This window comes from Pararge aegeria, chromosome 11, assembly GCF_905163445.1.
Source record: "Pararge aegeria chromosome 11, ilParAegt1.1, whole genome shotgun sequence".
Taxonomy (NCBI): Eukaryota; Metazoa; Arthropoda; class Insecta; order Lepidoptera; family Nymphalidae; genus Pararge; species Pararge aegeria.
In genome coordinates, this window is record NC_053190.1 from 9,965,861 (window position 1) to 9,993,076 (window position 27,216).

The following is a 27,216-nucleotide window of genomic DNA, read 5'->3' on the forward strand; positions in this document are numbered from 1 at the left end:
CTGAATGCCAAATAGTTCTCCAAAGTGTTCTCAACGGCGTGTAAAGTACCGTTCCGCACTTGGCCAGCGTGTTAGACAATGGCCTCAACCCTTCTCATTCTGAGAAGAGATACGTGCTCTGTAGTGGGCCGGTAATGGGTTGATGGGTCCCCGGTCCCAGACTCTAATACAGTCATAATCGTAGATTGTGTTTCAAGAACATAAAACTATCCTCTACTTAAGTATCAACTCTCGCCTTCGGCTCGGGAGATAACGTCTTCGGCCGCATTAACGTCTAGGATAAAATGGCTTGTTTAATGCACTAGTTGTAAACTCTACTATTTACAGTGAACGCAACCAGCAAGTGATGTGCGGTGCGGGTTTGGCAGGCGTGGTATTGCGTGTATGCGGCGCGGCGTTGCGCGCTGAAAAACATCCGTTGCACGCACCCGCAATGTACGTTCTAGAACGTTTGGCCGCGCATGCGCTTCGACCTACGGAACTCAGGTATAGAATCTACTTCAAAATAATTGACCAAGTGTTTTTATGTGACAATTCTTATTAACACTTAAAATATTATTAATTTTAGGGAATTCTTAAGAATGGGAAATCCTTTGAACTGCTTAGCTCCGGAGCCTGGACAAGTCTGGCAGCCTGGTGGGCCAGTTCCTCTCACACGAATAAAAACATTAGTCTCCATGACAACGCCAAGAGATTACAGGTATATTCATCCATCATTCATTCAGGTTTAATACTGCTAAAACATGATATTACTACATAATACGCTGCAACGAAGCAAGCATATATATCGAGCCTACGTCGATTCTCCGAGGGTAGATTTAGTCCTGACATTGCATTTTATGTTAAAACAATGAGTTAAATTACCATTTCTTGAGTTAAAATTCATATATTTGTCGAATGTTCAAAAAAGTAATCAGCTCTGTTTTCATCTGCACACATGATAAGTGTAAAGATTTTTATATACCTACTGTAACTGTCAAGATTTATTTCCGAATATTTCTCATTAAGATCTGTATTTATACTTCACTCACTACAAACCTAGGTGTCAACCGAGTTTTATTACTTTTGTGATGCTTTTCTTATAAATACTAAATATTTACAATTTGGACAATATAATTTGTATTCTAAACAATTATCTACAAACATTTTCTTTCTCTGTGTATTATTAGGTCTCAAAACTCGTGTACACAACCACCGTTCGTAGAGTTTGATATGTCAGCAGAAGGGTTTGGTTGCCTCTATTTACCAAGCATAGCACCTCAGTCTGCAAATCTAAATGCTCTCGGTACTCAAGATACCACTACGCTCGGTGGAATTGGCTCAGGTAGGACATTCATTATGCTACATGTACAACCATTGTTACTACTTCGTGTTTGCACGTTTCCGGCAAAGACTTGTACGAGAACATCCGTTAAAGGTTTACAGTTTCTTTAAAGCTGTAAGAGGAAAAAGATATCCCAGAACTTTATGTAGTCACGGTGTGGTTTTTTGAATATATACGATAAAATATGATTTTGTTTATTACAAATATATGATAATGAACATTTACTTATCTCCTTTAATGAACCATCCTTTCATGCATATTTTCTATAGATTTCTTCAGTGTTTAAAATCCGCCAGGCGTAAGGCGATCTATCCATTATTTTCCTTAAACTTTTAAAACCTAAAGTAAAGTTAAGGCTAACCTAAAGTTTATATAGTTGGTCTCCTTGGTAAAAGACTGCTTTTTCTAAAACTTGACGACTATTTGTCAGTCATCCTCTCTTCTAATTTTATTGCTGAACTAAACTAACAATCTTATAATTATTTACAGGAGATAGAGTTTTCCCACCCCAAACGGGCTTAACGTATTCAACTTGGATTTGCGTGGAAAAGTATTCGGATCCTAGGACCGACCCACATTGCGTTCGGTTGTTGACTTTAGTAAGGAACATTAACAACAGTCGAGACGAACACCTTGTATGCCTCACTGTGGTCCTGTCTGCGAGGGACAAGGCCATTATTGTATCAACACAGGAAACTTTGGTCCCACATAGTAAGTTATTCTAGATGTCACGCATAGGTTGAACAAATATTATTATATTTATCAGATGTACACAGAATGTTTCAATCAACAAGTATTGAACAAGCCAGAACTAAATAGGTGGCCTTGAATATACTACCTTCTTCGTACTTATTCATGACCTTGAGCGTGTAACCGTTGTATTATTTTTAGTTTGTATTTACAATAATGCTTTACATTATTTAATGATTTATTAAACATTGATTTATAGAAGATTTGATAGAAAGCATTGTTGTAGGTTAAAAATATAGTAAATGAATTTCTGTTTGAACTATAAATAGCATTTTGCTTGCTGTGTTATTTATAACTTGTAATTATAGGGACCATTCAAAAGGAGACTGAGCTTTGTTGTGATATGATTTCACTTCGATTAACAGGACTGTCATTCTCCTCTCTTTAATAACATACATTGATTTAAAGATGTTGGCGAATGGGAACCAGACGGTGGCGGCGAATGTGGAGCGCGGGTTTGGTGTCCTGACTTGCAGCACGAAGGGCAATGGCACCACCTTGCTTTGCTCTTCAACCGTGCGGTGCTCAAGAACTCTTCGTTCTCACTATACCTCGACGGTATGAAACATATTATTTTGAGTGACAGTTATAAAACCCACAATAACAAAGCTATTTTGAACTATCATCAAGTATTAAGACACTAGAAATTGTTGTCCTAATCCTAAGGCTGCCTGGCAGAGATCGCTTTTAAGCGATAAGACCGCCTTTTGTATTCTACTCCAGTCTTTGTGTTTCTGTCTATGCGTCCTTTATTTTTCTAACTGTGTAGTGGTGTACAAATAAAGAGTTTTTTTGAGTTAAATAAATAAATAATAAAATAGAAAAAAGGTCAAAAAGTTTTGATTGACTCAATATTTCTTAGAAACAATGGTGAAATTAGCAACATATACAGAATCATATTAATATACTAGTCTAAAAGGATGCATAATATAACTACAAACCCGGCTATACTAATATATAGATAATGATACAATGCCGTAGAAAGTTAATGTAATCTATCTCGTAAGCTTTAGTCAGCGCTTGCAATATAAGCGCACAAAAAGATGTCTGTTTCTTGGCTTTTCTCTACTATAATATGCATGATTACTACAAATAAATCTTCCTTTTGAATCACTCTTATCTATTGCTGAAGCTTCATTAAACTCCGTTGCGTAGTTTATAAGATCTGTGCGTACAAACAGACAGACTTTGTTTATACTATGTAGAGATGAGTTACGTGTGATCGTAGGTCAGCACATGCATTCGGGAAAATTACATTACGTAAGCGCGAACCCCGGTGGCGGTGCTGCGACTTTATCAGGCGCGTCTAGCGTTTACTGCGTTATTGGGACTCCTCCGCAATGGCGTCGATATTCGCGTCTTGTTTGGCGACAAGGCCCTGCGCTTCTTCTAGAGGACGTGAGTATATCTTACATTCATAAATACACTGTTAATGCTAATTACATAAATTATACAACTCCGGTAGACACAATTTGAAGGTGAAATTTTACTGAATTACCCAGTTAGTTACTGCGATATGAGGGTGTAAGACTTAAGCGGTAGGCTTTCTGGGTGACCTAAGTTCGATCTCCGGCACGTACCTGCACCCTGTACTTTTCGGAGTTACGTGGGTTTTAATCAATTAATTATCGCTTGCTTTAACGGTGAAGAAAGACCTGCACGCCTGAAAGTTCTCCACAGGGTTCTCAAAGGTTCCCAGTCTACTACGTACTGTGACTAAACTGATAAATATAATTATATGTACCCACAGTCCATTTAATACTTACTCCTGCTAATTTGATCTGGGCAAATAAAATACTTAAAAATACAAGAGTTATAATTGTTCCTTTTCAGGTCCTATCCGCTCAAACAATCTCAATAATGTACCAGCTCGGACCTCATTATGTTGGCACATTACAAGCTCCATTGCCTCCGGGCCAGAGCCAAGAGCGTCTACCACCGTTAATCGCAGAAGAAAAAGTTGTGTTCGGAATAAACGCACGCGCTTTGTCGCAACTCACACTTGCTAAAATACGAAAAGTGTATAGTAAAAACGACAACAAAGCGATAGCGAAGCAACTGGGTATGTCCTCCCATGAGAACGCGACTCCCATAAGAATATTGCACAATTCAGCTGGCCATTTGATGGGTCCGGCGAGATGTTTAGGGGGCACGGTCGTTGGTTATTTAGGAGTTAGAGTGTTCTGCCCTAAGCCAGCAGCCATTATGGTAAGATTTTTAATGTTCGATATTAATAATCTGGCTTAATGGAACAACTGTTATATTTATAACTTACTATTACAGATTGATACAGTAGGAGGCTGTTCAGTTTTGCTGGGTCTGATAGCAATGGCCCAAGATGTAGAATGTTTATATGCAGGCGTTAAAGCTCTTGTATGTGTAGTGCGGTCGAACAAAGCGGCACAAGCTGAGATGGACCGCCGGAAAGGATACCAAACACTGGCTATGTTATTGAAGCGAAAAAAACAATTGCTCAATTCCCACATATTGCATTTAATATTTGGTCTAGTTGGAACTGTTGATAGTCAAAAGGAGACCTCGTCTATACCAAATCTTACGGCATTCCAGGTAACTTTTTGATAAGGTTAATTTATTTAATTTATTTTTGTATATTGATCAATAACAAGGTGATAATATTTTAGGACCTAATCTGCGAATTAGAAGTATGGATAGGCGCACCAGGTGGACTGATAAAATCTCTTTTAGAACATTTACTGGAATTAGCGACAGAAACCGCTCACAGAACGCACAATCTACGCACAATGAGGGAGTTGCAATTAGTGCCAAAACTCCTTTATATAGTCAATGATGTAAAAGTTCCAAGCACAAAGATCGTTCTTATACGTCTTCTATCCACGTTACTAGGGGGCCCTCCAAGACCAAGTGACTTACTATGCTTAGGCCAGTTTTTGGCATTTACACTGCCTTTACCTTCGCAATCCGAAAAAGGAATGGTTGTACTCGAAGAGTTTGAAAACGAATGCGAAGGCGAGCATATTATATTGCGGAATAAATGCCTGTCAATTTTATATTACCTTTTATTTGCCACTACTAATTTGGAAAACACTCATGTTTCTGAGGAAGTATCGAGGGTGCTAGGGCTGGATTGGCTGCTCAGTTTCATGCAGGAAAATGTTCATCACACCACAGTATTGTTGGCTTGGAAAATTTTAGTGATACTATGTTCCGGACAAGGACAGCAGTCACCAATAATGCAGAGGTACGTTCATTATATTAAACTTTGAGCTTAAAATTATTTTACAGACCTCAGATATTATAGTCAAACTTTAACTTTTTTATAGATTTCGAGAGGGTGTGGGCAACGGCGGTTGGTTGCGACACACTGAGCTGGTAGCGTCGCAACAAGCAGGCGTAGTTCTTACGGCGGCTGTACATTCGCACTCGCACCTCCATACACAACTTCTATACACCTCTGGGTTTACTTTGCTAGCATGGTACGTTCACATTGTTATTCGTAATTTATTTGTCTTGTTTGTTACTGTTTCATAGGCCAGATCCTAAAATTGTCTAGAATACAATTTGGGAGAGACCTAGAAGCCTGTCTCACGTTTATTTTCGTGAAATCGACAAGTGTCAATAAAATGTGTGTATTAAGTTTCTTTTTATTTTCTATTTTAGGCTGTCACTCTCTCACCTCCAAATACCAGAACTATATTACTTACTTTTTGGACTAGCGCTCGGGCAACCGATGCGTTACGTTGCTTGTGACAAGGTTATCTCAGTGGATCGAGTATGGGCCGCTGCTTGGGGTGGTACAGCTCCTTCCAGACAATCATCCGCCGCAATGGCAGCGAAAATTACTTTATGCCCCGAAGCCGTCGTAATCTTACTCGCTTGTGTGCGGGCTTTAATACACGCGGATACCGGGGCTCTCCCGGAATGGCTGAATGAACATCCGGTCGCTATTGTACAGGTAGGGTGCCTAAACTGTACTTTTATGAATGTGTCGTTACGAATATAATATTTTCTTCTGCTTTTGCTCACGTAGTCAACAAAATGTAACAAAAGGGAGAAATGAATGATCATAACTATCATCAGTTACGTGCTTTCCACGAGATGCGACCATTGAAGCGTTTAGTGACAGAAACAAATGTATGGAAATATATTAAGAATGGCAAGCGGCGAGGGCCAACGCCATACATTTGTACACGAAAGTTTGTGCGACACTGTCCCGGTGTAATCTTATCAAGTGCAGTTGAGTAACAGTATAGTACAGTCTAAGAAGGGAGGTTACCTGGAAGAAGTTGTGATACTGTAGATTTAACTAACAAATCTATTTTTTTTTACGCGCTATCATAATATCTGACCACATTCAATTAGCAGTCTTTTCAAGGCCATATTCGACGAAGATATGTGTACTATAGGTGTGTTGAATATACTCGAAACAACGATTCTTTGAATTTATTGTAATAAACCAAAATATCACGATTTCATGAACTATATTGATTATTTCAATTTATATCCACGCTTTGTTAATATTTTTAGGTATTATTTTCCTTCTACAATACGCTGTCTGATTTCGTGACGTTAATGATGAGTGCTGAAGTTTTGACAGCATTGGCATCGACGCTGTTTCCTCCGAAAACATCAAACGATATTCACATGCGTAAGTAGAAGAAAGAGTAATCAGTCTTTACTCTTTCTTTGATTATAATTAATGGTAACACAACTAAAATTATCAAAGAAATTGACTTAATTCCTACGCTACGGATAAATAGTTTGGTTGATTAACTGTACTGTGATGATAACTTCGTTCTTCGATGCTCAGAAGTCGAAATGGAACCAACATGGAAAGTTAAATAATATATTAAAAATCAAAATATTAATAAATTATGTTACAAAAAAGCGTTTTTGAGTCTCCTAATCTTTTTGAAGATGTTATAATATCCACCTCATTGTCATCCTCAGCGTCCCACAGCTGGGTTAATCGCCTCTTATAGGAAAGAGGTATTTAGGGCTGCGACCTTTCACACGATTTTTATCATATAGTATTAACCGGGACCAAGCGGATTAACGAGCCCTCCAGGACACGGGAGCGGCCAAAGCCAGATCACTGAGGCGCCCCAAAATTTTTTTGATAGAAAAAAAAAGGCGCAATAATTATAATATTAATAAAAACTTACTCACCCCACAGTATTTAATAGAGTAAATACAGTAAAGTTTATTCGACATGAAGTTTTTCCCCATTACAGCGATATGTGAAAGCGGTGACAGTTCTGGAGCATCCACACCGGGGTCCGAAAAGGAAGTAGTTATAATCGGTAGTTCTGGCTCGCTCACACAGCACCCGGCCCGTCAAGCAGTAATGGATTTCCTTCGGGTTATCGTTCTTGATTCCCTTCCACTAAATGTCACTGCAAAAGCATCACCAGTGAGTAAAACTTTTATTTGATTGTTTGTTTGCCCTTGAGAATATTGCAATATCTCGCTATTGGGAAGAACGTGGGGCTAAATTTCTGAATGTGTCCATACTAATATTATTAAGGCGAAACTGTGTTTATTTGTTGGGTTGTTTGTTACTACTGGCCGCTCTTACTGAGGAACCAATTGACTTGATTTTTGATTTGGCATAGAGTTAGTTAAAATAACGGAAAGTAACAAAGGCTACTTTTCATCCCAGGAAAATAAACGGTTTTCAGGGGATTTGTTAAAAATCCTTAATAACCGCAGACAAAGACGCGGGCAACAGCTTACTATCATAATGGCCATCATGTTAAATAGGATAAAAAATTAAATTCATGCATGTGTTGCAAAAATAAAATTGTAGTAAAATATTATAAAAAGAGCATTATATGAATGTTTTTACTAGGAACCGTGATGTTTGCCTTTTGGTTCAATTAGTTCTTTAGTGTTTGTGTTAGCTTTTTACTATAAAATATATAATGCTTATTTTTATCTTTAATCATTTTGGTATGGTAACTTTACAATGGCAGTTTTGGAATGTTTCGCCATGCAATTTTTTAAAGAATATATCTGCTCCTGCTCTCGCCCTAGTTTTAATTGCAATCAAATCGATAGTCGCAAGGGTTCTAAATGGCTTCTTTTACTTTATGTAACACATAGTTCAGAAAAATGATGAAATTCTGCCCATAACTACAATTGCAATTATCGTTGCTGATAGCGAAATAAAATATTTCGTGTTTTCTATCATGCTACAGTGAGTGTTGGATATTGTTTCTAGAGCGCCGTCCCCACTGACTCAGTGCCACCGTCAATGTTTTGTTCTCCCTGCGCTACAAGATCATACTTTTATTGCGTAAATATGCAGAATATTATTTACTATTCTTCATCAAATAACTGTAATAAAACCTCTAATGCTTAAATAATGCTTTTAAATTTAAAAACTTCCAAAATCTATTTCTAACCGGAATGCTGGTTTCGTATATCAATTGCTTACCTTTATATATTTAAAAGGGAACAAAGGTTTATATGTTTAGCTTTGGGCTTTCGTAATTAACTTTTATCGGGTAAGGAAATAAACAGAACCTTTTCGTTACTTTTTAGTGTAAAGTTTTTTTAAAGTATTACAAAATAATAAAAATGACCATAAAGTGAGTAAGTATCTGAATAATCTGAAATCTAATTTTAAATTAAAACACGTAACACTAAAATATAATAAAAAGTTTAAATCGTGGATAGTTAGAAATTAGAGTAATAAAATTTATAGTGGCCAAGGAGTAGATTAGATATATGCACTAAACTTCATTAGAAAAATTTAAAACTTGTTAATGTTATGTTCAATTTGTTAAATGTTTTTATAAGGTTTAAACATGTTGTCCAATAACAGTTATACTTTAAGTTCAAAATACTTTACTGCACGCCTTGCAATCTAAACAATTATTTTTATCTAACTGTTTTCATGAAAATAATAGTAAATATCTATTGCAGGTAATAGATCTAGTCCTCGACGCATCCCCAGCAAATTCAAATAGTCAACAACAGATAGAATATCAAACAGAAGTTCTAACAAGTATAATGGAAAATTTGTTAAATACTGAACTATTTGGTTCGGAGTCAAATATCTCCAACGTTTGTTACTTGGCAGCTCGTCTTGTGGATAAATTGTGGCAGGGACAACTATCGAGGGATCCGCACGAGGTAAAGTTTAGTCTAGATTTTAGCAATTATAAATTCAAAATTTCAAAATTGATTTACTTAAATAAGCATTCACTTCAAGTACTTTTGAAAGTCAAGTCTTTCTGTTTGTAGTGACGATCACTGAGATGAAAGCGTGTTTTTGAAACAAATTTGTCATTTAGCCGTAACCGGCTGTAATACATGTGCTTTAACTAAATCGCTTAATAACAAACGTTGTAAAGTGTTTGCATAGTTAAGCGATATTTGTCTTCATTCGGATGTCAAATTAATAAAAACAGATAAAGAGAAAAATTATAAAAATAATCACAATACATAATTTATAAGAAAGGCCATATTTGTCTAAAGTGATGCATATATTACCATGATACCACCATGATAGGCCCATATATTACCTTTGGAATGATATTATTTATTTTACCTAATTATCGTATATCGCATCGTGATATCAATTCGCAGTGTGTATTTCAATTAAACTCGCAGTCTTATTTTCTCTAACTCATTGCGTTGCATAGGGTTTGGGGAACTGTTTCAAAATGTTCGTTGCGTTTCATAGGTCGGGGTTTTTACAAGTCCTATCGTTCGATATCATTCAATGTTGACGATTTGTAAATATGAGCTTTTAAAAGTATGTCTTCAGTGTTAGTATAATCAAGTGCATGACCTATTAATAATATATCCTTATGTTTGCCTTAGGTATTTGACTTTTTAGTCAAACTATTAACACAAGCCAAGAAAAAATCATCGGTGATATCTCTGGAGGGCTTGCACCACTGTCTCAACCGAACGATATTGTTTTTGCTTTCCCGATCTACTGATTCTATCGCAGACCAAATGTCCGTTCTGGAAGCGTTGCACAAGCTCACTACTAACAGGTATCTCCTTTCAATTTACACAGCTTTGACTAAGCATTGCACTTTTTCCCTCCCCATCTAGCGTTGAACCGGTCTTGATGATGTTATCTGTGTATTGATTTATTTATAACGAATATTATGTACTCGTTCATCTCAAAATTTGCTCCTACGTATATTGATTAGCACTTAAGCTGCTCAGCAGTTAGGCTCCCTTTCATTAACGGCCTTGACGTGACATTATACAGCTTATAACCTTTTTTAGTAAACGGACTTGCGCAGACGCAAATAATAAAACAAGTAACAAACAAATAAAAGTTATACAATTTCCTATTTTTAATATTAGTTTTGATTAATAGGTATGCTTATTTATTGTAGTGAGAACTGCTTTCGTAATGAAATTGTTAACCCGTGACTTAAAATTATTGTGTTATGTCTAGGTTATTAATATTCGGCGCAGGCAATCATGAATTGGAATTTGTTGGATGTCTGACGTATTGCTTGCTGCAATTGAGCGCGAATATGAAGATTGCCCTTGATTCGCACATGCGCACTACATGGCATGTCAATCCGAGTGGAGATCTCGAATCGAGAGACGATAAACTAACAGCGCATCAAGGTACCATTTTTGTTGTACTAGATATCGTATTTACAGAAACTGTATAAGAGGCCGAATTGGCGGTGATAGATCCGTGGTTAACACTTCGAATTAAATTTTCGGTCGGTTCGGGTCTGCGGTCGATCCCTGGCATGCAACTTAATTTTTTTTTTAATATCGCTAGCTTTAGCGGTAAAGAAAACAACATGAAGGAACCTGCATACCTCAAAGTTTTCTATAATGTTCTCAAGGGTGGCTAAAATCTTAGAATACTTGGTCTTCGTAGTCGATTAATAGCCTCATTCTTAGAACAGATCCTTGCCCTCTAGTGGGCCAGTAATTGATTGATAACGATGAAGACCGTGCAAACTAAAAAGGTTTTTTGTACAGGTCGGAATTTAATGGCCGGTGCTGCAAGACGTGTATGGGAAGAGTTATATGCCTGCAAGAAACCCGCTATTGAAGAGGTTTTTAAGATGACTCTAATACCGACCACTGCCAACGCGAGAGCGCCTGATTTAACAGCTGTACGCGAGCAGCTCAATGAAAGCGCCCATAAGTTGTGGATCAACTACATTGATATAGAGAGAAAGGTACGTTACAGATAAACAAATGTTGAAAGTAATACTAGTTGTTGACAGGCTCCCAGTATTTGTAGAAGAAACGATTAGTGGGTGATTTAAAAATGCCAACGAAAAGAGATAATGCTAAAAAAACTTTTGGGCTTTGTGCGAGAGAAAAGGATACTGAGAAAAACTCTATACTAGCTACTTACAGTTTTATGTCGCACTATAATTACGCAGCGACATAAAGTTAGTTATGATAAATTGAGGCTAACTTTGTTTTAGTTATAATTTTCGTTGCCATGTCTATTTTTAATTTTGATTCATAGGTTTTTATCATACAAAACTTATTTTAGACGTACGTTTTATTTCACAGTAAAAATATTTTTATCTTTTTAATTTTTCACACCAAAAAACTTATACAATTCTTATCCAAAGTACTGTTACCTTGAATTATAGATGTTAAAATTTTAAATAGGCGGTATATCGAGTACCATGGGAGCTTCACAATCAAATTCAATCGAAGATACAGAAAGTGACGGGTGGTCTGACTCGACTTGCCTCCCGGACTAAAGTGAAGAAGGAGGACGCCGCAAAACAGCGGCCCCATCCGCCGCGGGAACACGCACTTGCGTACATGCAAGATCACGTACAGCTAGTTAGGTAAGCTTTATCACTGCAAATCAAAATTGCCTATTGGTTATGATTTGGTACATTTATTTAATTGTTACATGGATAGTATTTCCAAGCGAACAAACGGGTAATCTAACGCAAACATAAAACAATTTTATATCAAAATCATAAATTTCAAATTATTACCATTAATTTGGAGTATGGTAAAGTAAAAGTTTATATCTACGATGTACACCTGCGCAAATACTGCTGTAAATTACAGTTAATACTTTTATAAAATACTATTTAAATCAAAGGGCAGTTTGTACAATGAATCAGCATATGACATTCCATCTACAAATTTGACATACACATATTACTTTGCAGTTAATATTATGAAATCGTTTTATTGTTTACACAAACGACTGTCTGTTATTTGCTCGATTCGTGACTTATATTGGCTCGAGGTGATTTTCACTACGATGCTTCTATATGAATGAATTTTACAGTGTTAAATTGTTTAACATAATATCACGGGTATAATTTTGGTACCAGCACAGTAATCAGCACCTCGACTGATTGGGACGGACGGGTACGCGTACACCATTTCCGACCTCAATTCATACTCCGATTGCCATGTCTACTTGTCGTAGACTGTACTTTACCCATCAAACGTCACTTGAACCCCTAATTTCCGCAGGTTATTAAAAAATTGACGCTTGACTTATAAGGTAAATCAATTTATGTTCATAGACAAGCGTGGGGAGTGCAACTGGCAGCGGCAAGTAACACAAGCGCACATACCACGCGTTACGTCCAAGCCGAGTGGAGCGGTGCATGGCGGGAACTGACCCGCGAAAGGGGCCTTTGGGGCCCTACCCGGCCATCGCCCCTTGACAAGTGGGCCCTACACTGTACTGAGGGACCCTGCCGTATGCGCAAGCAACTGCGACGCAATTATGCGTTCTATACGCATTACCCATACCGACCGGAACTTGAACGCGCCGATAATGTAAGTGGTTCATCTTTGAATTTGCAGCTTTTTTTAAAACTAAAGCTTCGAGGGTTCCAAACGTGCCCTGGTCTAAGAAAAAGCCCACAAACATTTTAACGGATTGTATCACCATCTCACATTGTCATTTATAACTAATTCAAAAACAATCTGGTTAAAGCAATAGTGCACGTCCAAAAGCTTTTGCCACGTAACTAATGTTATTCTTAATTATCGCAGAAACAATTAAAATACAAAGTGGCACAGAGTTGTGACAGCAAAGAGTACTACAGAGTATACCAGCAATGGCGCAATTCGATCAATTTAGGAGAAGCCGATAGTATTGAGACGTCGGAAATAGCTAGTTACGAGGAAGAAATACCTAGGTAAGATTTTGCAGATTATACATATGCCTATGGCTTTAAGCTATCGGCTTCACATCGCTTATAATCTAATAGGCCCTTGCTGATCAGTAAAGCCAGGGAAGTTAATTATGGAGCTCTCCGAGCGACCTTGAGAATTAAAATAAGTTTTATATAATTTTGCGACTGAATAAATCCTTTATATTATAAGTGTGTTTGTTGTTGCCCTAACTAAGAAACCAAGCGACTTGATTTTTGACGTAGAGCTAGTTGAAAGGACGAAGAGTAAATAATTTTGGTAATTTTGGTATTGGAAAAACTTCAATAATTTTCAAGGGTGGTTTACAGAAACATTCTTATTTCTACACCAAATATTGTCCTTCTTTCACGTCCTTACAAAGCATCCAATGGACTTTTTAACGTGTGTAGAACCGAAGAGTGCAGCTTGTAACAAAAACGTGGATTAAGTTATTCTAGTTTTATAGTATAAAATATAACATACGAATTGATTGAATTGATAGATTTTTTGTTATTTTTCTTTGTTCACTTCTGTTACAGCAATAAAGATTTATCAATCGATGTCAGCAATGAATCTGGTTCGCCTTCAGACCTCGTTAGCAGCGGAGTCGTAAGCCGAGGTACAAATCTGTCCGCCGAAGGTAAGGCACATACGAGTATCATCTTGCTTCTAGATATTTGTTTTTTAGTTATTTCAAACATATACTGAACTATGGAAATATTTTTAGCTAACGAAGATGGTCCAGATGTCGAGGATGACGATGAACAGCAATCACCCCCACCTGATAATCAAACTCTTCTTCGGTTACTTGAGCACCACGAAAAGGTAAATAAGTCAGATTTACAACGATTTTTTAGAATTTTTTATTTTAGAACAATACTAACTCATTTATTAATAAATATTTCTCATCAACATACAACGTGTTTTTGGCATTTTTATTATTAGTATAGATTCCCTTTTCTTCTTAAATAGAGTAAAGCTTGATCCATCACCCTCTGGAGATAGTTTTTTGATAAAATTTGTCGAATCATTCACTATGAATTGCTTAAGTTTTGTTTGTACAAAAAAATCTTCTGTTATTTTGCGGATAGAAAAAGAAACATTGCTAAATTGTTAATAAATACCTTTCAGATCTCTCACATGTTCCGTTGCGCCCGAATCCAAGGCCTCGATACAACTGAAGGTCTCTTATTATTCGGGCGTGAACATTGTTACGTTATAGATGGGTTCACACTGCTCAAGAACAGAGAAATTCGCGATTTGGACAGCTGTCCTGACGACTATGAACCTATATTACCCAGTCAAGGAATACAAAAGAGCAACCAAAGACAATGCTCCAAATTTTTGTACGAGGACATCAGGTAGTACTCATTAAAGATGGCAACAACTACTAATGTGAACTATTTCGAATACTGATTATATGTTTCGTTTCTAGGGAAGTTCATAAAAGGAGATATTTATTGCAACCCATAGCTTTGGAGGTGTTTTCCAGCGATGGTCGAAATTATTTGTTGGCATTCCCTAGAAAAGTGCGAAATAAGGTCAGTTGCTGTATTTCTTTTATATACATAAAAATAATGTAAAAATTGGGTATTTCTTTGTAGATTTATTTACTAATAATTTATGAGTTCGACATTACAAAAAATTGGATGTTTGAAAATATGTGGAAAATCGTTCGATTATGTAATATAGACAATAAATATCTTGTTTATATGCGTGGCAGGATAAAAGGAAAAAAATGATTTTGCATAATACTTGGGATTGTAAAGGAGGGGACAAAAGGAAACGTAAGATTATTTTTCGGTATAATTGGTTGGGGAAAAAGTCTTTTCGCATTATGGTATCTCTTTGGCTATACTATTTGTATCTAGCTGGTTTTGGTATCATTAAAAGTTTAAATTTTAGAAGAAGATAGGCAGTGTCAGGGTAAAGGTGTTTTTTTTATCAGAAGCCTCAAAATTTCTATAGCAATGGGATACCTACAAGATGGCAAAAAGTTATCGAACAAAATGGTACCTACATACTCTAGTCAAATGTAAATAAACTGTGTTAAAAAATGTAACCTTGTGTAACCTTTGGATTTTTGTAATAGTAGGAGAGTATTATACATTAAGCTGAAGGATATATTAGGTCAGGTTAGTTTGGATCAATTACAAGGCAGGCGCGACCAGGGAAATGCTTTAAAAAAAATCTTTACATGGCCTTCACAGTAGCTAACGCTACAGCATTGTTTGCTGTTTCACTTAACAAGTTCAGTACATCGTTTCAGGTATACTGTAGATTTACAGCGCTCGCAACGGGCATGGCAGATAGCGCAGCGGGTTCCGTGGCGGGGCAGAAGCGTGGCGTTGCTGTGGAGCAACCAGCTGGACTGTTGGCAACACTGATTGGAGACACATCCGTAACGCAACGGTGGCTGGTACGTACTAGTTTCTGAAAATATTGCAAAGACAACTTAAAAAATAATATACATTTAGAATTTTAATGTTACGAATATAACATCATATTATATTAAGGGTGTAAGTAAGTAAAGCTAAGCATTAAAATTCATAACATATCAAGGTAGACATAAAGCAGACAGATGGTGTAAAAACGAAGAAGTCTGCTATACTAATGATATAAATATGTTAGGGTAGGCAATGCTTTTGCGTATATATGAATTATACGCCACAGTATCAGAGTTACCTAGTAATAATAATCAGATATTTTTCGCAAACCTTTGTTAATTTACAAGAAAAATAGAAAATAAGGTCACCCGTAAAATGGCACCTAAGATATTCCAAGGTGTCTCTTTGATTGTTGAGTTTTTAAATGTTTTTATATCGAGGTGTACATAATTTACCATAGCTTTGTTATTTCAGAGAGGTGAAATATCAAATTTCCAATACTTGATGCATCTTAACACACTGGCTGGTCGCTCGTACAATGATCTCATGCAATACCCAGTTTTTCCCTGGATTCTCGCGGATTATGACTCTTTAGAATTGGATCTGACACATCCATCAACGTTTCGGGATTTAGCGAAACCCATGGGAGCGCAAAGTCCGGATAGGTTAGAGCAGTTTAGGAAACGATATAAGGTAAAATACCTTTTTTTTTCACTAATTCAGTCACTGAAACTTTCATGTTTATGCTAATAAAATTACTCTTGTAGGAATGGGATGATCCACACGGTGAAACTCCCCCATATCATTACGGCACTCACTATTCATCTGCAATGATCGTTTGCTCTTATCTCGTCCGGATGGAACCATTTACGCAACACTTCCTAAGACTGCAGGGAGGACATTTTGATTTAGCAGATAGGTACGCTACCTTTAATTATAAATAAAGTGTTTAAGGCTTCGGCTTTCTTTTCGTGGAGACCGAGTTCGAGCCCCGGCACGCACCAACGCACAAAACTTTTCGGAGTTATGTGCGTTTTTAATTCAAGCAGTTTGAATATCACTTGATTTAAACGGTGAAGGAAAACATCGTGAGGAGACCTGTATGTTCACGTACTGAGAGTTCTTCATAATGTACTCAACGGCGTGTGAAGTCTCTGCACTGGGCCAGCGTGGTGGACTACGGCCTTAGACCTTCTCATTCTGAGAGGAGACCCGTGATCTGTAGTGGGCCGGGAAGCTTTGATGATGAAATTAATATATGTAAAAACTAATCGGAATTCGATAAATTTGCAGAATGTTTCACTCTATCAAAGAGGCGTGGAATTCGGCGTCACGACACAATATGGCCGACGTCAAGGAATTGATACCAGAGTTCTTTTACTTACCTGAGTTGTTGGAGAATTCTAACAATTTCGATTTGGGTAAGTGTACAATGTATGGTATGTCTGTACAATTTTATGACATCTTTAACTTTATCGTTTCTTCTCTAGGTTGCAAGCAATCGGGAGTAGCTTTGGGCGATGTCGTGCTTCCACCTTGGGCAAAAGGTGATCCCCGTGAGTTCATTCGATTGCATCGCGCTGCGTTAGAATCTGACTTTGTATCGCACAGATTGCACCACTGGATTGACCTTGTATTTGGGTACAAGCAGCAAGGTCAAGCGGCTGTGGAAGCCTGCAATGTCTTCCACCACCTCTTTTACGAAGGGAACGTCGATATATACAAGTGAGTGAAGTAAAATAATATTTTGAATATACATCATATCAACCCATTACCGGCCCACGTTAAGGCCGGTGTCGTGCACAGGGTTTTTGACCAGGGTATGCATAAAGCAGGTACATGGCATTATAGTTATATATATATATATATATATATATATATATATAATATATATATTTTATTTATATATTTGTATAATTTTAAATATTATTTATTGCACCACCTACCTCTTTTCTATGTTTTTTCCTTTTACGCCATTGGTTGCCTGGAATAAATCGCTATGTAGCGATAAGGCCACCAAATTGTACTCTCTTGATATGTATTTATATCTCTGTAACTACTTTTTTTTCTTTGGTGTACAATAAAAGTGTATTCATTCATGGCATGAAATGGAAATTTTCACCTACAATATGACTTATAAAAAATAATTTGGGTATGCAGTGCAGTTGCCAAGTGCGGATTGGTGGACTCCACACACCTTTCAAAACATTCGAAGAACTCTCTAGCATGCAGTTTTCCTTCACCGTTAAAGCAAGCGATATTTTAATTGCTTCAAATGCACGTATGTTGAAGGCGCCTGCTGAGATACGAACTCGGCACCCGACGTTTATGGCGAAGTCCTAACCACTGAGCTTTCACCGGTTCTTTGTCTTCTCTGAAGCAAAGAAATATGCTCATTCTTACTCAGTTCACTATCTCATAAATTAAATTTATAATTTTAGCATTGACGACCCCTTAAAGAAGAACGCGACCATAGGCTTCATTAACAACTTCGGCCAAATACCCAAACAATTATTCAAGAAAGCTCATCCTAGTAAGAAAATGTCGCAACGAAGTTCGACAATTTTGGATCCCAACAATATAATACCATCACAAGGAATAACACCTCCAGAAAAGTTGTTCTTCCACAACTTGGAAAATTTGAGGCCTTCATTGCAACCAGTTAAAGGTAAAAAAAAAACAGACTGTATTCACATCTATAAGGGTCTAATTACACTTATTCAACTCTATTCGCGTTTCGCTGAATTGTTTTAGTTGCACTTACTCAGTTTTCAGCTCACTACAGCGCTGGACGACTGGGAAGCGTTAACAACAAAGTATAAGCTGCTCGAAAACGCTAAGCGAAGTGATTTTAAAATAATGATATCTATTTTCACTTGACACTTTAATGGGCAAGTAGCAGTTGTAGACAAGTATAGTGTATAGCGTTTATACAACTATTCAGAACCCGTTAACACTGTCATCAGCATACTTTAAAATGCAGATTGTAAACCCACTTAAACTTATTTTATGCATGTTTGCCGAAAAACAGAAACAAAATAAAAAAGTATGGATATGCAACTCCATAAAAAAAAACTGTATTGTATGAACAAAAGCCGAATGGAGTGGAATAAGTGTCAGTTGTCCCTTAATTCAATATAAATAATGGTGTAACATTTAAATAATTCTTTTTGTAGAAGTCAAAGGTCCAGTCGGTCAAATTCTGTACACCGACAAAGCAATACTAGCCGTAGAGCAAAACAAAGTGTTGATGCCCCCAACATACAACAAGTATGTGGCGTGGGGCTTTGCCGACCACTCGTTACGGATTGGCAATTACGATAACGATAAAGCTATATTCGTCTGCGAGACAGTCGCGCAGGCTTGTGGTGAGATAGTCGCATGCGTTTGTCTTTCAGATAAGACTATAGTTACGGCTGGGACGAGTTCGGTAAGTTTTTTGTTGTTGTTCCCCACATTTTCTCATCTACATTATCATCATCACCATCATCAGCCTTTAACGTCCTACTACTGGCACTGGTCTTTTCTCTCATAGCAGAGAGGGTTTGAGAGCATAGAGCCACCACGCTCCTACAATGCGAATTTGCGGGCTTTAACGATTATTATCACATGTTAATACTTAGTAGTACGGCTTAAAGTACTTACCGTGGCACGGGGTGGACAACCCAAGTTTCTTACCTCCGGGCTGTAACTGAGAATCTTTAATCAAGAATTCCTATACTAAACAGTTTGTGGACCGGTCCAGGAATTGAACCGAAGTTGAACGTGTTAACGAGTAGACCAACGAGATCGATCCATATTACTTGTCGCATTTCCTATTATAACAAGTTTATAATTTAAAAGACCACAGTGCACTCAAATAAATTTGCTCTAATAATGTTGTCAAACGTATGAAAAAACTTTAGCAACGGTTTTTATCCTCTCAATTTATTTTTAATTCAAGCTTAAACTACAGTTGAACATTCCGCCCACGATTTACGACTTTAAAGTTGCACCTGAATCGGGCCCACCATATCCTTAACATATCCTTGAACTCTAATTTTCAAACGTTTGCAACCATCAAATCTCAATTTTCTAATCAAAACTTGTAAATCGTAATTTATACGCCCTAAATAACTATTTATTTCTTGGGGATCAGCCCTATTTGCACCGTATAATCCTATTTAATATTGTGTGTAGGTGGTGACAGTATGGCAATACTGGGCACGGCGACGTCGATTGGTTGTGAAGACTTGCTTGTACGGCCATGAGGAAGCAGTAACATGTTTAGCTGCTAGTGCCGCTTATAACCTTGTTGTTAGCGGCAGCCGAGATGGGCAGCTTATTGTGTGGGACGTGGAGCGTGGAACTTTTGTACGGCAGCTAATTCCGCCTGCGATACGCTCTCCGCCCCCCGTTTCTGCGTTAGCCATCGACGAACTTACTGTGAGTTTTTGAATAATTGCTATCGCTTAATTTCATAGTCATAATAGTGTACAGTACGTGTAATTTGCCAGATAAAAGTATATGTAATTTAAGAATTCAATGAAGACATTGTTACACGGTACATGACAATCGTCTCGTAAAGAAAACTCAAGACAGGGGTAGCAAGATCGTGCAATGTGAAAGAGAGTTCTGCTTCCTTCCCTAAAGAGTTAAATTACACTTAACATTTAAATTTTATGAATCGCGCAAAGAACATGTTATGCATAAAATATTCTTTTTTAATTTTTCCTCATTCGCGTGGTTACAAAGCAATATAATAGCGATAAAACAGATTGCTTACCGAATGGTAAATGGAAAACTAATGCCTTTAAACTGAGCAACATTTCGGAGGCCATGCAAGAAACACATCCTACAAAGTGCCCTATGTCCATCGATCTGTGGCGTAGGTGAAGCCTTATGCGCCTGTCATTACACCGGCAACCACGCCCTTCAGACCAGAACACTGCTATACCTCTTTGCGGTGGAAATAAAAAAATGCAATTCTTGCTGTTTTATCACCACGGATCACAACAAAGTTGTGGGGTTCTGTTAAATTATATTGCTCGTGGTGGAGAGCATCACAATTAGCACTCTATTAGATTATCAACTTATTTACTCGGAAAGTATAAGTACAAGAAAAATGGACCAACAAAATCGACAGGTGACGGAAGGAAGAATAAATTGTCAATTTCATATACCACTAAGGATAGGTTGCATTGAATTATAACAGGTTTAATAAATTACTGTAACAATATAAATTTAGGGCGACATAGCGACGTGCAGCGGCAGTTGGCTTCACGTTTGGTCTATCAACGGCACGCTCCTGGGCGCCGTGGACACTGGTGGCGAGCGAGCCCCTCAAGTCTTGTGTGTAGCCTTCAGTCAAACGCGCGAGTGGGATCCGCTGAATGTCGTCATCACCGGCTCTACCGATGGTGTTGTTAGGGTACGATTTTAAATTTCATTTTTAGATAATAGTTTATGTATTCGCATTTAGCTATTGGAATGGAGGTTTACAATAATTTTACACCACCTCATGTTGTCCTAATAATAAGGCTGCCTGGCTGAGATCGCTACTTTGCGATAAGGCTGCCTTTTTTATTCCATCATTCTTTTTTTTATTTATCTAATTTCGTAGTTGTGGATAAATAAACAGTTTAATCTAAAAATAACTCAATAACCTCTCTATAACCTATTGACGGTCGGCTGGCGCAGTGGGTAGCGACCCTGCTTTCTGAGTCCTAGGCCGTGGGTTCGATTCCCACAACTGGAAAATGTGTGTGTGATGAACATGATTGTTTTTCAGTGTCTGGGTGTTTAGTTGTCTTTTATAAGTATTTATGTGTATTATGTTCATGAAAATATTCAACAGCTATCTTAGTGCCCATAACACAAGCTACTTGTACTTTGGGGCTAGATGGCGATGTGTGTATTGTCGTAGTATATTTATTTATTTATTTATCAACGTTCTGTTGGTAATCAAATAGTTCTTAGTTCAATGTTTTACCAGAATTAGACAATGTGGTGTAAAATTATTAAGATAGTTAATCTACGGACAGAGTTCGACTATCTAACTGTGTATTTTTATTTTATTGAGTTCAGTGAGAAGTAATGTAATTCTGAATTAAAGATAAATATTATGAAAATCTCAAAATAACTAATATGATGGAAAGTTATCAAGACATTATAATATTTATATAATAAACATTTAACTTGAAAAGGAAAATGTTCTCAATAGTTCTAACCATTTTTACAGATGTGGTCTATAGATTACATAGCAAAAACTGTAGAAGACGAAGAAAAAAGTGTTGATGTGGATAGTATAGAACAAGCTTCAAGTTCTATTGATACGGAAAAACTAAATTACGTGCAAAAACTCTCCATACAAGACAGCGAGGAGGCAAGGTCTGAGAGTGAGGTAAAATCTGAGAGTGATATAAAGACTGAAAATATTGAGCCATGTGAAAGGGAGGCAGCTATTAAAAGAGTGGAGGAGTTAGTTAAGCAAATGAGTTTATCACAGGAAAATGGAGGTAAGTGAGACTAGGTTATTTTTTTCATATGTATCTTTAAGTCAATATGTCCATTTCGTTTCCTGTAGGCAAGAGTAGTTTTTGTTAAAATAATTGGCGTGTGTGCATTTTAGAGACTTGTACTGACCTAACTGTAAATGAATTTTCGTGACATAATTAAATTCTAGATTCAATAATTCATCAGAAGTAGGATTCGGCTGAAGGTATTGAAACAAATTAGCAAGAATAATTAAATTAGATAATGTGATCTAGCAATTTCGAAATTCACAGGCAATCTCACAAAATCGGCATCAGAAAGTTCTCTCTCGGACATTGGAGAAACAACAAGCGCTAAAGAATCAGCGCGTCGACACGACGAAAAAGATACTTGCAGTGACAATGAAGAGCCGCATTACGAACGCAAGGAGGAGGTCGACTCCTGCGAGGAATCCAAAGAGGAATACGACAATGAAAAAGACTTGGAAGGGGAGAAAGAGATCATGGCGCAAAGAAGCAAACTGCAGAAGCAAGGAAACGTTGTGCTGCGACGCAAGTCGAAAGGCAATACTTTATATCGTAAAAGTAAGGTTTTAATTATACTTGCATAGAATTTATTTAATTGCTTTAATAAAACTAGTTTTTGCCAGCGTTTATCACAGATTTTGTTGTTGTGTTTTTCTGGGATAAAAAGTAACCTATGTTACTTTTCTTCCTTTCAACAATCTCTTATGATTCGTTTTTATAATGTCAGTCTTGATTTTGCATCACGTTAATGCTAAAATTTAAAGTGAAGTTAGTATTACAGTAGTAAATGGTATACAGCTCTATTTCTAATCTAAAGGTGGTGGCAGCATAGGCGATTCCAGCGAAACGAGTTCAGTGGAAGCTGTTCAATCCATGGAGGTGCCAGAGAGCAATCTGCGACCGAGCAAATCTGATACAAGCCTTACTGATTCCTTCGTAGTACTTTCTGCACCGTCTTCTCCGGCACCTCAACATCGAGCACCCGTAAAAGACACATCATATCCGGGTAAGTAACCCCGATAGTTAGGTAACTATTAACTGTATCGCAAAGAGTACACTTTTTCGACACTTATTTTACTAAATGCATGTGTATGTATATATAATTTTAGTTTCTCATCCAAAAGTATGTTTGCATATAACACTGTCAACTAAATAGTTCTTGCTCGATATTATACACCCTGTACATAGAGAAAATAATTTTGGGATTGAAAGAATATTCAGGAAAAGCAATGGTTTAAAAAATATTTTTGAATGTATGAGGAATGTTCTAAAATGGTTTTGATGACGTTCCTCTACATCCGGGTGTCTACGTTTTCACCTACGATTATAATCTTCACTAGAGTTACTATTAATAAAGGTCTAATAATAACATTATTACGCGGTTACAGTGCTATGACGTCACAAGACTGAAAAGAGAGCCAATCAATCAATAGTGTTTTTGATCACGTGACCGTGGCTCGGAAAATATCATTTAGTTTTCTTATTTATAGAAAATTTATACTATATTTTCTAGTTTCATGACATGAAATAATATTAAAAATAAACGATTATACCAGCACAAGTGATAATTTTAATACAGTCAACCTTATTACGATTTTAATTATTTTACACAATAGTGTCTGCTCAGTAGTGGAAATTCAATTCTAGAGTCCGTTTGTAGAAAACAAACAAAAAGAAATCTGGCTCGAAGGACCAACAAATTAAGTGACTTAAAAAAACACTATATCTTTCAGATACAGGAATAACTTGGGTGCGCCGCCTAGTCCTACGCGGAAAATTAACTATGCATACAGCGTATGAGAGGCGGGACAACGCCTGTCCTGCGTCGGTCACCGCAGTAGCCGCTGCCAAAAGCGGCAGGGGGCTAGCCGTGGGTGATGCAAGAGGACGGGTGAGGAATAAAGCAGAATTTTATATTGTATATTCATCATATAAACCAATTACCGGTCCAATGCAGAGAACTCTCAGGCACGCAGGGCTATCACCGCTTTATAACATATAACAAGCAATTTTTTTATATACTGACACGTTTGTTCGTTTGCTCTGACAGATTTTCCGCTGGTCCGCCCCGGACATGACGAGCGCTGCCGGGGCGAAGGGTGGACCGGCTGACCATTGGATACGGGATGATACGGCACCATTTTGCACGCAGTGCCAAGTAAGAATATTTACATTCATCACTATTGATTAAATTTTTTTTTGTACCGTACGTCTCACGGAAAATTTGGATTTTATTCATTGCCTAGGAAATATTTGTCAAGTCCAAGGGCAATTTCGTTAGAGAGTGATTTATTGGTACACTAGCTTGAAAATCCCGCCGGATATATATTATATTCCCGGGTAAAAAATGGCAAAGTCAATGTCGATGTCGCAGTTACACAATAGATAGAAAGAATTTAGCTATTGCAACAAAACACAAAAAAAAACCTACTTAAAAATTTCATATTTATCTAAAATATATAGATAAAATAATAAACTGAACCATCATTTTATTATATAATATCAATTATCAACTCATTACCGACCCACTAGAGGGCACTCTCACATTGAAAAGAGGTCAAGGACACACCAGGCCCAGTTGGCCCATGTTCACCGTTCAAGCAATTGATATTTCAATTGTGAAACACGCACATAACTTAGAAGAGTTAGAGGTGCGTGCTGGAATATGTGAAGTCGCTACTACAAACTGGGTTATCACCGATCCTTTCAAAATAAGTAGCTACATAAATAAATCGGTGCAGGTACGATTCACGGCGCTCGAGCGTCGCCACCATTGCCGCGAGTGCGGTGCCGTGTTCTGCGGCCGCTGTTCTCGCTACGAGGCGCCCGTGCGGCGCCTGCGTGCTCTGCGACCCGTGCGCGTGTGCCAACGCTGCCACGACCACATTCACGCAGGCAACGACTAAGTTATAGACACCCTAACTAAGCGACTAAGTTAGATGTGACGAGCGTTCTGGACAGCGTGGAGAAATGGCAATAAATAACAACAAGTTGGATCATCATCATCATACTATCCGATGGACGCTGGATATCGTCTCCCCAATTCTACAATTTTGTACCGCTTGCGTTCTGCGTCTCCTGTGATGTCATACCTATTTGGGCTTTGATGCCATTAGTCTACCCACTTTGGGTACTGGGAGTACCCAAAGTGGGTAGACTAATACTACTACTACTACGCTAACGCTAAGTATCCTATCCTATCCACCTTGGTACCCCAGCGTGTTCGGTTCTTTAAACTGCACCCCGATGCTACTTCAGCTTGTTACTTTGTTATAGTTTAACAAAGTAATTTACCGGTAATTTATTTGCGGATCTCCTCATTTGATCACTTAGGCATACTACTAGCAAAGCTCTCCCCATCGCCTTGGCACCACTTTACATTAAGACATTTATTTTTTACATTCGAGGTTGAGATTTGTGGTTTAGGGCCAGTAAGAGATCGTGCACTGTCTAGAAAATTGGTAACGCACGTCTATGAAACGTTTTCTGGGGTGGTTATTTAATCTGCTTTATTTGTAGCGGGAAAAGTGATTGCTTGACGGATGATTAAAACTTACCCCATACTAATAAACGTTGTAAAGCGGTTAAATAGTAACGCAATGTTCTTCTTTCGAATATCAAATTACTGAGAACAGATAGGAAATTAACATTGACTAATCAAGCTTTAGAACGTTTATTAAGAATGCCCTTACGCTGTAAATCTTATAGTAATATAAACAGAAATTGTAAATGCTCTAGCGCTCAAACATCATAATGTGAATAAGTTGTCAACGAAAGTAAAAAACCGAAACCAAGAGACAAAAAAAATACATTACAGTATGAGGCATACGCCGGCCGTGCTTATATCATTATCGTTCGGCCTTGATCGAGATTTATAGTGTACTTTGACTTAGCTCATAAACAATTGACGAAAAATAAATATCGTTACTTGCTAGAATAAACTAAATAAACATGTATCTTGTAAGATATATCAGGGTATCTTCTCTTGAAGTTTCAAAATACACTTCCAATCGCAAGTCAACTTAGTCCACACTGATCACTTGTTTCACTTACGTATCGCTTAGTTATTACTTTACTTACTCAGAGCAGCCTCATTCGTTTCGAGCGCCCGCTTTTACTGAACTTGACTTGGAGGCCTAGAACCATCTTGACTTGGAAATTTTTAACAAAAGGAATGATCTAGAAACGTTTAGAATAATGCCTATTTCCGGTTTTTTTATCTTTCGTAGTTATTCATTACAAACATTTTAAATACCTACACGTTACTTTGTCACGCACGATTATGAACTTTGTGTTAATAGCAATAAGATTCTTTGTAACTATATAATAATACTCTTTGAGTCTGTCTGAGGCGTGGTAAAGTACTTGCTATACATCTCAGCCGATCACTCGACATACTTTAAATTAGATATATCTTGTTCCATAGAACACGCTGGGTTCATATTGCCATCGCGCAGTAAAGTCACTTTCTCCTTTATTCCTGCACCGACAGATGGACATCACAATAATTTTCGATACCTGTGTAGCATCGCAAAATATTGTGATGTTCAACCATTTCTTGCGCACGTCATCACATGGCTATTTTTATCGTGCATTTATATTAAACTTTACTTTTTTACTTTTATAGAGAACATTCTTTCATACGACCCGCAATATCTGTTCACTATGAATTTTAAACCAAAACGAACACTGAAATTGGATATCGTACATATTTGCCGTGATTTGAATACTAAAATATGTACAAAAACCTTACACGGATATGGTACCAATTATGATTATCTCTTCTTTAGAGATGGCAAATAAACCGATCCATAACAATTAACCAAAGGATGAAACCAATTTATTGGAATCTAAAGAAAAAATATATGAAAAATTTAAATAGCTTTACTTAAATTGTTTATATGCATAAATAATTAACTCTATTATTGCTTTCTATGTATATATAAGGTTCTAGGTAACTTCTAAATATATTTGTTCACTCGAGTACATGCATGGGCATCGAAAGTGGGGTACCCGGGGTCCCGCACCCCTGCGAAACTGTCCCTTGAGGGTAACTGCTAATATTATGTGGAATAAAAAAGCCTTAATAACCTTGGCTACAACCCCCTCAAAATAATCATGAAGATGCCGATGTAACCTTTAA

The 27,216-nt window shown here is 37.4% G+C and overlaps 1 protein-coding gene across 5 annotated transcripts in view; it reads left to right on the forward strand.

The window, feature by feature from the left end:
* Positions 1–25,631, forward strand: part of LOC120627197 (WD repeat and FYVE domain-containing protein 3) — a 40,243-nt gene extending 14,612 nt beyond the window's left edge. For 3 of the 5 annotated variants that reach the window (XM_039895060.1, XM_039895061.1, XM_039895062.1), the window contains 39 exons: positions 328–486; positions 569–700; positions 1,170–1,324; positions 1,814–2,035; positions 2,483–2,632; positions 3,303–3,472; positions 3,908–4,282; positions 4,358–4,642; positions 4,717–5,294; positions 5,377–5,529; positions 5,714–6,008; positions 6,581–6,701; positions 7,288–7,466; positions 8,984–9,193; positions 9,887–10,065; positions 10,482–10,660; positions 11,030–11,232; positions 11,681–11,865; positions 12,568–12,826; positions 13,046–13,191; positions 13,726–13,826; positions 13,914–14,011; positions 14,318–14,547; positions 14,622–14,727; positions 15,456–15,605; positions 16,048–16,266; positions 16,341–16,492; positions 16,867–16,994; positions 17,064–17,298; positions 18,015–18,241; positions 18,750–19,003; positions 19,753–19,998; positions 20,801–20,983; positions 21,794–22,070; positions 22,341–22,631; positions 22,891–23,079; positions 23,807–23,964; positions 24,124–24,231; positions 24,815–25,631. In XM_039895060.1, the coding sequence (XP_039750994.1) occupies positions 328–486; positions 569–700; positions 1,170–1,324; positions 1,814–2,035; positions 2,483–2,632; positions 3,303–3,472; positions 3,908–4,282; positions 4,358–4,642; positions 4,717–5,294; positions 5,377–5,529; positions 5,714–6,008; positions 6,581–6,701; positions 7,288–7,466; positions 8,984–9,193; positions 9,887–10,065; positions 10,482–10,660; positions 11,030–11,232; positions 11,681–11,865; positions 12,568–12,826; positions 13,046–13,191; positions 13,726–13,826; positions 13,914–14,011; positions 14,318–14,547; positions 14,622–14,727; positions 15,456–15,605; positions 16,048–16,266; positions 16,341–16,492; positions 16,867–16,994; positions 17,064–17,298; positions 18,015–18,241; positions 18,750–19,003; positions 19,753–19,998; positions 20,801–20,983; positions 21,794–22,070; positions 22,341–22,631; positions 22,891–23,079; positions 23,807–23,964; positions 24,124–24,231; positions 24,815–24,979 (7,852 nt within the window). In that variant the 3' untranslated portion in view covers positions 24,980–25,631. Of the gene's footprint in view, positions 1–327; positions 487–568; positions 701–1,169; positions 1,325–1,813; positions 2,036–2,482; positions 2,633–3,302; positions 3,473–3,907; positions 4,283–4,357; positions 4,643–4,716; positions 5,295–5,376; positions 5,530–5,713; positions 6,009–6,580; positions 6,702–7,287; positions 7,467–8,276; positions 8,352–8,983; positions 9,194–9,886; positions 10,066–10,481; positions 10,661–11,029; positions 11,233–11,680; positions 11,866–12,567; positions 12,827–13,045; positions 13,192–13,725; positions 13,827–13,913; positions 14,012–14,317; positions 14,548–14,621; positions 14,728–15,455; positions 15,606–16,047; positions 16,267–16,340; positions 16,493–16,866; positions 16,995–17,063; positions 17,299–18,014; positions 18,242–18,749; positions 19,004–19,752; positions 19,999–20,800; positions 20,984–21,793; positions 22,071–22,340; positions 22,632–22,890; positions 23,080–23,806; positions 23,965–24,123; positions 24,232–24,814 lie in introns of all 5 variants that reach the window. The other 2 variants (XM_039895058.1, XM_039895059.1) reach the window with 1 other exon arrangement.
* The last annotated feature ends 1,585 nt before the right edge of the window (positions 25,632–27,216 follow it).